Below are 13183 nucleotides of genomic sequence, written 5' to 3'. Positions count from 1 at the left end.
TATTTCCAAATAAAATAAAATAATTGTTCGACAACTTAAGTTTGAAGAACCTCTTCCAGATACCCCTAGAAAACTTTTTAAGTTCATCATAGATAGATATCTCCTTAGGGAATAATTCCATTCATAGAATCTCTAACCACTTCTAAGCTTACCCACAAAAACCTCTTTTCTTGCATTATGTATTTTAAATACTTCTTGCACTTGGGTGCCAACAACGTCATAGTTAAAGCCCAGCACAGACAGCAGTTAAGTTGCAAACCTCAGACTGTGCATCTGCAAAAGGGCCTGCAGAGCCAGGACTCTGAAAGCAGAGTAGGGGCAGTATTCACCATCCAGAAGCTCCTATCCCCTGGAGCAAATCCAAAATGTGAATAAATGCTCTTGGTTAGAAATAGCATAATCACACAGGCTTACTAGATGAATCTGCATCAGTGATTATACACTGATATTTCAGTCTTTGCAAAAATGGACCACAGCTTCATTTGATGTATTTATTCAATGTTTCACATGTTCCTTTGCTGCATTCTCTCTGCAGTCCCACTACTGGCATGTATAGATTTGACTTTCAGTTAAATGAGTTAGTGCTAGGCATGTTCATTTTTAAAGGCATTTCTGAATAAACCAATACTAAAAATGTCCAAGGACACATCTATATAGCATTAATTTTTATATTTAATATATATTTTATTAATTAAAAGAGAAAATCATTACCAGAATTGAATATTCATGCTATTTTAAAGGCAAGTAGTTTCACATTTTGGAGAAAATGAAGCTGTTTCCCATTGTCCCTCCACTCAGCTAAATTGTCATAGTTTGTTTCCAAAAGATTTGGGGAAATAGCAAATAATTTAAGATTTATTTTGATTCTGTTTATACTTCATAATACTTAGAGATGACTGTGGATAACTTAAGATTTCTTCTTTTTCTCACTTTAATCTTATGTTTCTACTAGACTTCCTGATCTGTGTGTGTAAACCATCACACTTGCGCCTATAAATAGGTTACTGCGGATGTGCTGAGAAAAGTCAACAGTGGGCCCTAAATATATTGCATGTACATTTATCTTTTCCTCTGTTTAACTCCACTGAATTTTTTAATAAAGGAGAAATGAAACAATACGTGTTAACAGAAAAATCCTTCTTGCTTCAGATTTCCCAGTTTTATTTTGAGGGGAAAAAGTTTGTATCTCTCTTTAACCAATATAGAAAAAGGCTGTGTACTTAAGACATTTACATTCATAGTGGATGTCACATCCGTTTAAGTCTAGAGGTATAACAGAGATCAATTACTTAAGCATAAATGTGTTATTAAGTGCTTAGCCTTTTATGTGTTTCTCATTCAAATGTGTTAGTAATTCTTACATTTTACAAACTAAACTTATTGTATATAAAGCTATAACATAGAATATACACTATTTTTTTCCTTTTGCCATAAAAGACATCTTTATATTATTTTGTGATTCCCCTCCAGGTGAAAGAAAACTGACCAGGCATGGTGTATAGGCCTAACTCCACATATTAGGAACTCACAAACTGAGATGTCTAAGGAATAAACATTACATGTCTCCTTTACATGAACAAGTCAACTTTTCACTCTCAATTTAGATAAAACTACAAGCATGAGAAAAATATAGAACTTTTCATTGCAGTTTTTATAGTCAGGTAATGTTTTAGCAACTTGAAATCAGCACTTAATTTGTATTACCCATCAAAGAACCAATAATATTTTATTTTTCTGCAGTAAAGGAAATGAATTATCTTTATTTTCCAAATGTCTAAAGCACAAATGTGATATAGTTACTTAGAATACAAAACACTATGAAATGAATGTAAAGAATGGAAAAATGTATTTTTGCATGAAAAACAAATCACTTAGAAACTTGCTTTATGTCTCAGGAAAAAAAAATAATGAATGATCATATACAAAATTGATAAACTATATGTTGAGCTTAGTTGCTGTATTTTCTTGCCTGTTTCTATTTTAAGGAAGCATATACATGAAAAGAAAAAACCATCCTGATAGTCTGAATTTTCTCTAAAGTATGCTGCACAGTGCTTTGTGCGAATCTACAGTTAACTGCAGTAAGAATGGGATTAACTTGCAAGTGAGGACAAAGCCCTAAATGAAAAACTGTTCACTTAGAACATATGAATGGTTAAAACCCAGAGGCAGTAGATAAATACTACCTGGAACACAAGCATTTCTAAGCACGGTCCCAAACAAAAGATTTTCATGAGGTGACCGTGGCTTTTAAGCATTCATTTGACTGATTATTTTTATTTTCCTTGTTAAGTCGTTGCAACAATTGCATGGGGGGAAAAGGATATTTTTTGAAAACTTGCTTCTTCTACTTTCAATTTCTAAAAATTGAGGAGATTAAAAATTTACCTTTTAAATATGCATAAAAGTATTTTAACTGTAATTATATTTTTAGTTGCTTTGTTATAATAGCATGCATATGAAATATAAAATGCATTTACAAAAACTTTTGTAAAAAATAAAGATTTTTTTGTTTCTCAAAGTTGCTTATAATTACTATTTTATATATTTATTTAGTGTAACCCCTTGATGTTAGTCTGTTTGGTAATCATAGATCATAGTGCCTATGGTAAACATGGTATCAGGCTGTATCACTAGTCAGCATACTCTACATCCTCTGTAAGGGTCCCCAAACTCCAAAGACTTATGGTTTCCCCGAGAAGCTCTCCTTTGCTTTGCACATTTGCTATTGCCAAATGTGTCCTGAATTTAATTCATTTTTATATTTTTAAAGGAACAAATCACTGTATTCAAATTTTGCACCATGATGACGCTTAAACAGTATTTCCATGATGTCTCTACCCATATACAATTGACAGGTACACTTTCTTAAAATGGTATATTCTGCCATGTCTGAGTTATGCAGAGTCTGCCTTTTTTATATATTTGCTACCTTCGACTCCTCTATTTTCACAGCTTTTAGTGTATTTGGGGCCACTCTCATCTCTTGTCTGGAATATTACAGTGCTTTTAAAATTAGTTTTCCTGTTTCCACCTCAGCTTTCTCAGATTTCACCATCCACATTTCAATTAGGGCGAGCTTTCTAAATTGAAAATCTGGTCGTGCCAGTCTCCTGCTTAATATTCCTTCGATGACTTCCCATAGTTTCCAGGATAAAATTCAGACTCCCTGGTTCAGCACACAGGGTCCATCATCTCTCCTCCAGCCCTTCCTCCATAGAGCCTTGTCTCCAGTCATACCAATTACTTTTTGCAGTGCCCTAAAAGCATCATGCTTTTCTTTGCCTCCATGCAGCACTTATAGTCCCCTTTTCATAGAATACCCTTCGCTTTTATCCCCCTAATTCCTACCATTCATCTTTTGAAATTCAACTGTCCTTTTCTTTAAGAAGCTTCTCACATGGTTGTGTGGTTAACTGTCCCTCTGCCCCACTCCCACTCAGACTGTGAGTTGAGGATGTAGCCCCAGTGCAGAAAGTCTGGCCCATAATGGATGCTCAAGAAAAGTTTCATGAATGAAAATCTCCTTGACTCTTTTTCACATGTTACATAGCATTAAGATGGCAATACCTGAAAGTACATTTCATGTATCCCTGTTATTTTTTTTTCCCATCTTGTCAACTAGGCAAAAATAAGCTGGTTTTCAGTTGAACCCTAAAATCTGTGGATGGTACCACAAATGAAGCTGCTCAGGACTGGGAAGGGATGTCACTATGTAAGAAAACATTATTCAGAAAGATTTCCTCTGGGCTCCAGAGAATCTTAAACCCACACACTGGCTGTTTTCCCAAAAGCTTTCTTCAGAAATCTCTCAAAATTTGGAATTTGTTTTCCTATGGAAGTTAGCATCTCCATAACTGTTCCAAATCAAGTCAAACCCATCACATAACCAAAATAAAACCCTGAAAGCAGAATTCTGAATGGAGATAAGGTAGCAGTACCACAGGGAAAAGAAAGATGTTCAATTTAACACTCAGCTGAATGCTTGCACTGGAATTTGTGTATTTGGGGTTGGAGCAAGGGGAAGGAGATGACTGAGTTATCTCTACCCTACCTCACATTTTTGTAGGGGAAACATTTCCTTCCACTTTCATAGGCTGGCTAGGTGAAGCTTTTAAATCAACCAAATCTGTCTGTAGTCCCTTCCCCTCCCCTTGCTTCTTAAGGCTTCAAACTCCTTTCCTTACTCTCCCCATCCCTTTCTCTTCCATGTGTTAGGAGGAATGGAAGCATGGCAAGCACACTAACTAGCTGAATGTCAGGAGCTCCATGCCACCTGTGCCAGCCATCTGTCATGATGAGCCTCCAAGGCTGTGGTTTGCTCAGCTTCAAACAGAGGGGACAAGCAGATCTCTCCGAGGACGCTTTTGGCTCAAGAAATCATACCAAAGGTTATTTCCAGTTTTGAAACCTAGGCATTAATTCCCATAAACCTTTACTTGATGGTACTTCAGTGAATGTAGTTCAGTATAGAGTTCCAGGGATTAGCGCCACCAAAGGACAGATCAGTTTTTGCTTTAAGCTGTTTTCCTTTTTCAATATGTCTTCCATTTCTAGGCCAAGGGCATTCCAGTACCGAGACTTCCCAAAGGTCATTTAAGTTTTTTTCACAACATTCCGCAAAGGGAAAGAGGAGAGCCTGAAGACCTGGCTTGTAAACTAGAGACTGCCTGTTGGCATATTGTGGATGTGACTAAAGAAAAGATGTTGAAATATGATAATAGCTTTATACTGTAATAAAACTGTGAGATTCTTGACTAAAGAACCATTTCTAATTCACCTCTGTATCCCCAGGACCTACCACAATGCTTAACACAGAGTAAGCTGATGGGTAAGTATTGATTCAGTGACGCAAAGCACTATCTAATCAGGTAAGAATGCCTATCCTCTGTTCTTTACAAAGTTGTTTTAATGATTAATTATGTATTAAATTGATTGTCATAAGTGACTTTCTATGGGCAGATCTTGAATAAAAAATTCAGAGTGATTTTATTATGAAAATATTATGGATATATATGTGCTTGTATTTACACACACAATATTGGAACATCCCAGAAAAAGTCTTTGAGTTTTTGTAATTTCATCTGTACCATTGGCATTTTTCAATGTTAAATTATTTTTTTAGGTAAGAAGATGGTTATTATGTCCACAACATGCTTATCAGATGCAGCCTGATCATTCAACCCGGGTGTAGAGAGAGGGTGGTCATTAGTATGTTCCTCCATTTGGGCAGAGCCAAAGAGCTGAGCCCTATGGCACTAGGAGGGGAGCCTCTGTGGAACTCTCTACCTAAACCACAAGGCTGCCCAGAGATGACCAGAAGGTAGTTACTAAACTGGGACTAATGGATTCTGCTAGTCTCTGAGAAGAAACCTCCTGGAACCTAAGCTCTTCTAGTGCTTGTTTCACTCCCAAGTAAAATGGCCCCCCAGTAAACTGGCAGGCCCAGTGACTGAAGTTAATTGCTGAGGACGACACTCCCTGTCACTTTAATGTGCTTTCGTTTCTCTGACCTTCCTGCACTGACTCAGGCTGACCCCCAGCTAGACTCTGTGTGCTCAGAGACCTCAGACTCCACTACCACGGCCTTCCTGGTGATGTTAAGGAGAATGGCCCAGCTATCAGTAGCAGTTGTTGGTCCCGTCAGATTAATGAGAAAATGAAAAGCAAAGGAACAACCTACTGGACCAGGGAAAGCTTTTATCAATAATTTCCCCCTCGGGACAATGCGAGGATGCCGATGCGAGGATGCCTGCGCGTGAAGCCGCTGCCTGGAGCCCAGTGTCCAAGCCAACCTCCCGCCAAGCGCCCAGGCGCTGCAGCAACAGGTGGGCCGACCCCGCCCCGTTCCTCCATCTTCCCAGAAGCCGCCGCGCGGTGTGGCCAAGATAAAAAGGCGGGAGCTAGGCCGGCCGCTCCCGTCTAGAGCAGGGGGTCGGCGTTGTAGGCGGTTCCTTGTTTTCTTACGTGTTTCCTCCTGGGCTGCTCCGCAGGCCGAGTCTGGACGCTGGTTCCTCAGGAAGGCCACGAGACAGGCCGTCGAGGGCTAGAAGGCCCCTGAGGCCTGGGAGTGGGGTGGCAATGTGGTCGCTACGGGTCTATACCCGCAAGAAGCGGGCTGAGAGGCTCAACCTAACCCCGACGCCGGATCTAGGTGTTCCCACAAAGGCAGAGGACCCGTTAGGCCCTGGCCGAAGTCTCTCTGCCCGCTGTAAGCCCCGCCCGGCTGGCCTATGGAGCGGGCCGGGGTGGGCGAGCGTGGAGGTTGGGGGGGGGGGGGCGCGTCTGGGCCGCAGCAGGACGGACCTCCAAGGCTTTCGCCCTAAAACGTACCGTACCGCCCTCTCTTAGGCCTGAAACGAAAGGGCAAAACGCACGGTTTGCCGAAAATCAAGGAGAAAGCGGAGCGGAGTGGGCAGGGAGGTAGCAGCTCTGGGCCGCTGAGGTGCGTAGCCACGAGAAATAGGCTAATGCCTTCTCAAAACTTAAGTCCTCATTTTCTGCTAACAACCTCATTCTGGAGTCTTTGAAGAACATGAATAGCTAGAATATTCTAATTTTGCTCTTATTGGAACACAGACCTAGAAATTTGACTTCGGAAAGTTTTTTTTGTTTTGTTTTGTTTTTAAGAGGAAATTTTGCCAAGTTACCTGAAAGCAAGTGAGATAAAAACCTCCAGGAAAGCATTCCTGGCTTCAGTTGGGTATTGATACAGTTCACCCACTGTGTTCGTTACTTATTCCTAATGATGTCCCCAGAGAGCCTTTCAGATTCTAAACAGGGTAAACAGTGAATGGGGATGAAGAGGGCCAAGTCCAGTCAGTGCAAACTAATTATGTTGTTTGTTTGTTTGTTAGCACTCGGTTAAGAGGTACAGGAGAGAAAAGCCTGCAAGAAAATAGCACTAGTGCAGAGGCCCAGGATGAGAAGATTGCTCCACTGAATGTATGTATGTTTCTCCTGTGGTCCTTGAATATCTTCGTGTACAGACCCTGGTACCTGATGTACCTCCAGATGAAACTATGGCATGGTCTTTGTTCAGTAGAGACTATATCGTTTTGTAGTGTTTTTTATAAACATTGATGCTGTGTCTTTAGACAGGACCTTGAGTTTATGATTATAATAGATTCACAGCCATGCATTTTCGTTTTTTCTTTCCCTTGGCAAAAATTTGAGAATTCATTGCTGGCTAGTTTTCTGTGTGACAGATACAAAACGTTTCTTAGTAATTCTTTTATATTTGGTAGTAGTTAAACACTTCAAAGTCATTTTTATGTTTTCTCATGTTGCATTAGTAGCTAGAAAGAGAGGATTCATTATCATTAGAATATTATAAAACTTATTGATCTACCGTATTTAATATGGATTCTGTACATTATTTTAAAGATGTACAGCAGTAGTTTGGAAAAACTCAGGTTTTAAAAATTGCCGTGACTCATCTGACATTAGCATTAAATTTTATAGTCCTGCTCCAGTATTTTAGCTTGCATATTCTTTTAAAACCTGTTTTTGGAGAGAGGGAAGTTTTAACAAAAGGCATTTTTAAAAAAGGCTTTTCACCGAGATTTTAACAGTGTTAAGTGTTCCTAATAGATGACTGAGACTATGCAAAAAAGTAAACATTTTCTTTTAATTTTAATATATTTCCTTCCATTCCTTTTTTTCTGTGCCTTTTAAAAATTTTACAGATTATCTTATTGTATATTCCTCTAACATTAAGTAATTTTCAAAAATATGGTTTTTAGTGCCCGCATAGTGCTTTGTCTTATAGATAGATATATTGTAATTTTTATAACTATTTTTCTGGGGTTGGAGGATTGAGATTGTTTCCAAGGTTTTCACAGAAATTTTTTGTGTACCTCTAATTGTTATCCTAAGACAGTTACTTTGCAGTGGGTCAAGGGTTAGATTATGTTTAAAGCTTTTGATTCATTTGGCCAATTGGCACCATCTTATCCTGAAACTTAAAGTATAAATACATATATACACATATATCTACATATACATATATATATTTGATGGATGAAAGGTAGCATGTTGTTTCACTTTCTATTTCTTTGAATGCTAATAAAGTCGATACTTTTTTCTCATTTTATTGGCCATTTGTATGGTTTTTTGTGAAATGCTCATTAGATATTGAAGATATTTATACTTTTGCACACACTTATGACAAATACTTCCATATTTGTTAAACTGTATTTTTGATATTTTAAACTTATGTGTCAGTCTTTTTTTAAAATTTATTTTGCTTTCATATTTAGAGGGAAAAAAGCCCTTCCTATCTAGGGGATTAGAAAGAATCTAATCTCTGTCTTCTAGTTGCTGGGTTATCCCACAACAGTTGGTTGACTACTATATTGTTGACTCCTTAGATATGTCCACAACATTATATTTTAAGATTTATTTCTAGATTTAATATTAAATATCAGACTACATCTATATCAATCAGCTGAAAGAATCTGTTCCATATGAAACTGGCATACGAAGTCGACATTAGTTTTTCCTAATATTTTCAAAGTAGCCAAATCAATGTGATATAATATTGTAATATAAAAATATTCAATCTCATAATTTGTGCTTTATCTTTCTTATCTCGCATAGGAGTCGGAGACATATTATCTCCAGGTTGACAGTAGTTCATCAAATAGTGAACTAACATCAGGTAAGATTGTCAGATATGAACATACACAGCTTGTTTTCTTACAAATGTAAGTATCCATTTGTATCTCTACCCCACCTTCTCATCTCAGTGGCAGAGGTGTCTTTCTCCTGGTGCAAGCTGAACCCTTCTGCTTGTGCTCTGGACTTCATTCCTAAAGCTTTCAGGCACACACCAGTAAATTATAATTGTGATAAGTGCTCTGAAAGAGAGGTTGACTTGGGTGTAACTGAATTTAGTTGGAGAGATTTGGGAAGGCTTCCATGGAGGAATGCCAATTTCTTTGAGATCTGAAAAAAAGTAGAAATTAACTATGCATATGCAAAGAGATGAATAAAGAGCAATCCAGGCAGAGGGAACTGAATGTGCAAAGACCCCAACATGGGACTGAGCATTGTGCGTTCAGTGAACTGAAAGAAGGCCAACATGGCTGAAGTAGAGCGAGGAGGAGGAGATGTGATAATAAGACAAGGTTGGCCAGACACAGGCCTTGCAAAGCCTTGTAGGCTAGGTCAGAGATACTGGTGTTTATCTCTGGAGCAGCAGAAAGCCTCTGAAGTCATTCAAATAGGGAATGATATGATCACGTTAGCTGTAGTACGGATAGAAGGAGGAGTGGAAGCAATTAGAGTTCGGAGGCTACTGCAGTAGTTTAAGGGAAGGATGATGGCACTTTGTACTAAGGGATGATATTGGAAATGGAAAGAAGTGGGCGTATCTTATGGCTGTTGTAGGAAGTGAAATAGACAGAATTTGGCAAATGAGGGGTGAAGAAGATAGAGGTATCAAAGATGACCCCTGTTTCTGGCTTGCATAACTGGGTATAAGATGGTGCCATTCACTGAAAAAAATCTTGTTTGAGGGAAAGATCATAAATTATCTTTTTAATAAATTATGGATGCCTTTAAGATGACTAAGTAGCAGTGTCAAATAGGCAGTTGGATATGGAGGGCTGCTGATAGAAATTTGTGAGCCATCTACATATTGGTGTAATTGAATTTACTTTAAAAAACAAGAAAGGATACCATCAACACACCAGAAATACTGAGGAATTCTTAAAAGCAAATGAGATCAGAATAATGAATATATGAAGAGCAGAGAAAAAGCACTGCAGAGATAAGAATAGCTCTGGAGATAATACTTAACTCAAAATGCTTGATCAATAAATGCAAAACACTATAATAGAGGGGACCCTGAAGGAATTGTCAAGGTGATGGATTAAGCACTGTATTCTGGCACTACATGACTTGGCCCCCTTCTTTCCCTTTCTTATATTGCAAACACTGGCAGCTACCAGTGCCTATTGCCAAGATAAAACCGTGGGAATTACTCCCAAGCAAAGTGAACTAAGGGGCTTGTTCCTAAGGGTCAGTGCTGGAGCTGGAATGAGAGGCAGAGGAGAGTCTGAAGTAACTCCACATTGCCACAAGGATGGCACAGGGGTGAAAAAGTAAAAGATGTACATTATGCTTATGCTTCTAAGCCCCAGAAAAAAGATAAATTATGGCTCTCTGAAGTAAGAATTCTGATACAGGAGACTTCCAATGTGGATACTTGCTAAACAATTAGGGCAGTGCTCCCACGTAACCTGAAATACCCAGAAAATACAGGAGGGCATCCCCACCTAAAGCATAAGTTCTCAGAATGTCTCATCACTATTCTAAAATCTCCAGAGGCAGGCTATTGTTTCAGAATTTATACTCACTGCCATACAAACAGATTATCAAATGGAGATATGAACAGATATTCAGAAACAGGAAACCTTTGAAGAAATTTAGTGCTATGGAAGAGAGACCACAAATGTGACAGACAGAGAAATTAGTACCCGAAGAAATGGTAGAAAACTTTAAAGATCACTGTAGAGACAAGTAAATATCTCTCTAGAGATAAAAGGCCATTGAATCCATAATATAATGGGCTTCTAGAAAAAAATTATAGTCCCTGGAAGTTTAAAATATCGTCAAATTTAAAAACTCAGGGAATGAGCCTAATATTGGGATGCATTCAGCTGAAAATCAAATTAACTAGCTAGAAAATAGAATAGAGGAATTTTCTTAAAATACAGAGCAGAGGAACATAGGAGGTGCTCAACAGAGGTTTTTCTTTCCTTCTTCTCCCTTCTTTATCTAGTAACTTCTGCTTGTTCTTCAAAAATAGATTCAGGTGTCAGCTCTTCTGGGAAGCCTCTCCTGATCGCACTTCTCCCTTTCTAGATGAGTTGTTCTATCCTGGTAATTTTCTGGCACTCTTTGTATACTTCCGTTATAGGAATCAAAACAACAGTATAACCATTTTTGTTCTTCTAGGCTTTAAAGCCATTGAAAATAAGCAGTAACTTTTATCTTCCTATCCCATGCTTGGGACATAATATAGTTTGAAATGCTTGCTGAATGAGTTTTCTACTCTCTTTAGAGGAAATAGATAATTTAACCATCATCAGTATTTTCTAAAATTATAGTTTAAACATATGATAAATGTTCTTGGTTACTACCTTTATCAAGTTTATGTGCGAAAAGAACGAGGAAATAGAAAATAGACTGTCTCTAATTTACAAACTGGTTGTGTTCTAAGTTCATTTGTCAATTGATATTTGAGACCTAGAATACTTTTTCCCATAATAAAATGTAAGTGGTTAGATTTTGAGTAGCCTATAGAATTCTATTTAACATGTAATTAATTGTTTTAATTTTATCTTAGAATCTAGTGATTTTGCAGCATGATGAAAATTAACTCAGGATTTCCTGTTTAATGTTGAGGATTAAACATATACATTTACTTCTCTGTTCTGAAATCTCACTAAAATACCATTAAAGGCATAAAAAAGGCATGAAACCAAAAGGTGGAGGAAAGGGGAGAGAAGAGATTTTACTTGGCAAGAGATAATCATCAAGAGTTTGGAATCTGGAAGGTAGATGAATAAATTATAATAGGCCTAACAGATCAAACAGACCAAAAAAAGTGGGGGGGCACTGAAATCTAGGTACCTAAGAGTGATGTCAAACCATGAAGCAAACTGACAAAGGCTGTAGGTTCAGGAATTAGAGGCATCGTGTATTCCTGAAAAAAAGATATAGATAATGTTGAAAATAGGATTTTTGGAAATCTTTAAAAGTAGCAGTTAAGACAGTTTGATTTCTTCCCCGACACTGTGACCAGATGGCTACTCTTTTTCCCACCATGGCAGTCCAGAGATGTTGAAGAAGAGGGTCTGAACTCAGGGATGCTAGCTACTGCTAAGGGTGCTATATTGAAATCTAGCCGTGAGGTGTGGAAGGAGGAAGGAAGGGAATTAAGTAAAGTCTGTATACTTTGTGGTGAAACCCAGACTCCTTACCACAATTTGGGAAAATACACCTCAACTAAGAGACTGTAAGATTCCTCTTTTGGAAACTTCTTTGCCCAGGAGAAGACCTGTATTCTGGCAGTCATGATCTGGTCCCTGTCCAAATACCCTTCAGTAAAGCCCACTACTTCCTAAATCCCACTCATGAATCCTGAGTTTCCAATTGCTGTTTTAGTGCCTCATTCTTGAGCATTCAAGAATTACTAGTCATTTTTAAAAAACATTTTAAAAAAAGATAGATACCAAATAAAAAGAAACTTGAAGGACACAGACAATGCATAGAAAAGAAACTTTTAAAGGTCGTATTTTCATTATTATCTTCAGGATATTGAAAAAAATGTCCATGAAACAAGTGCAGGCAGCTCTAAAAAGGAACACTCATAGAACAAAAAGGATTCTTAAAAAGTAAAAATATGAAATCAGAAATAAAAATTCTACAAGGGGTTGGGTAGTGATTTTAAGGAAATACTCCAAAAGTTGAACAGATATCAAAGAGAAGGTAAATGGTAGAAATTGTGGTGACACAACTCTGTGAGTATACCAAAAACCACTGAATTGTGTACTTTAAAAGGCTGGGTTTTATGTAACATGAATTTTATTTCAATAAAGCTGCTATTTCAAAAAGAAAAATAATTGGAAGATGAGTCCAGGCATTCTAACATCTGAAAAATAGTAGTTCCAGACATTACAAGGTAGATAGAAAGGAAATTATTAAACCACCAGCTGCCCATCACGGTGAATGAAAAAGATCCACACCAAGGCACAACATTATGTAATTTAAAAATCCTCGGGATAGAGAAATCCTTGAGTCTTCCAGAGAAAACAAAATACTGATTGCAGATAAGCAATCAAGAATATGAATAGCATTGAACTTCTCAAGAGCAACTCCAGAAGCTAAAACATGGTGGGAAAATGCATTTCTTTTTCTGAAGGGAATTGATTTTGCAGACATAGGATAGATCTTCACCCAAAATTTGCCTCAAATTTCAAGATTAATGATGCCACCAACATACCAAGAGTCTATTGAAAGGTTTACTACTGATATAATGAGGCCTTCTGGAGAGGAGGGTGTCTCCTGAGAAGGACTGAGAATGGCTTCAGAGAGTACGGAAAGGAGACTGGTTTGGGGTTTTTAGGTGGTTAGAGGGTAGGGCTGGGATGAGGCTTTCCATGCATGGTTT

General features: G+C 38.0%; 2 protein-coding genes across 2 annotated transcripts in view; both read left to right on the top strand.

Moving 5' to 3' along the window:
* Positions 1-5718, top strand: part of ACSL6 (acyl-CoA synthetase long chain family member 6) — a 63068-nt gene extending 57350 nt beyond the window's left edge. Inside the window, exons 21-23 of the transcript XR_010380092.1 lie at positions 4219-4391; positions 4795-4831; positions 5532-5718. The gene's annotated coding sequence lies outside the window, so the exon portion shown is untranslated. The remainder of the gene's footprint in view (positions 1-4218; positions 4392-4794; positions 4832-5531) is intronic.
* A 288-nt stretch (positions 5719-6006) lies between these two features.
* Positions 6007-13183, top strand: part of MEIKIN (meiotic kinetochore factor) — a 75275-nt gene continuing 68098 nt past the window's right edge. Inside the window, exons 1-4 of the mRNA XM_031448963.2 lie at positions 6007-6184; positions 6352-6445; positions 6858-6945; positions 8602-8662. Of these exons, the coding sequence (XP_031304823.2) occupies positions 6082-6184; positions 6352-6445; positions 6858-6945; positions 8602-8662 (346 nt within the window). The 5' untranslated portion in view covers positions 6007-6081. The remainder of the gene's footprint in view (positions 6185-6351; positions 6446-6857; positions 6946-8601; positions 8663-13183) is intronic.

The sequence above is a fragment of the Camelus dromedarius genome, chromosome 3 (assembly GCF_036321535.1).
Source record: "Camelus dromedarius isolate mCamDro1 chromosome 3, mCamDro1.pat, whole genome shotgun sequence".
In the NCBI taxonomy this organism is placed as follows: Eukaryota; Metazoa; Chordata; class Mammalia; order Artiodactyla; family Camelidae; genus Camelus; species Camelus dromedarius.
This window is presented reverse-complemented; position numbering and strand designations above follow the sequence as displayed.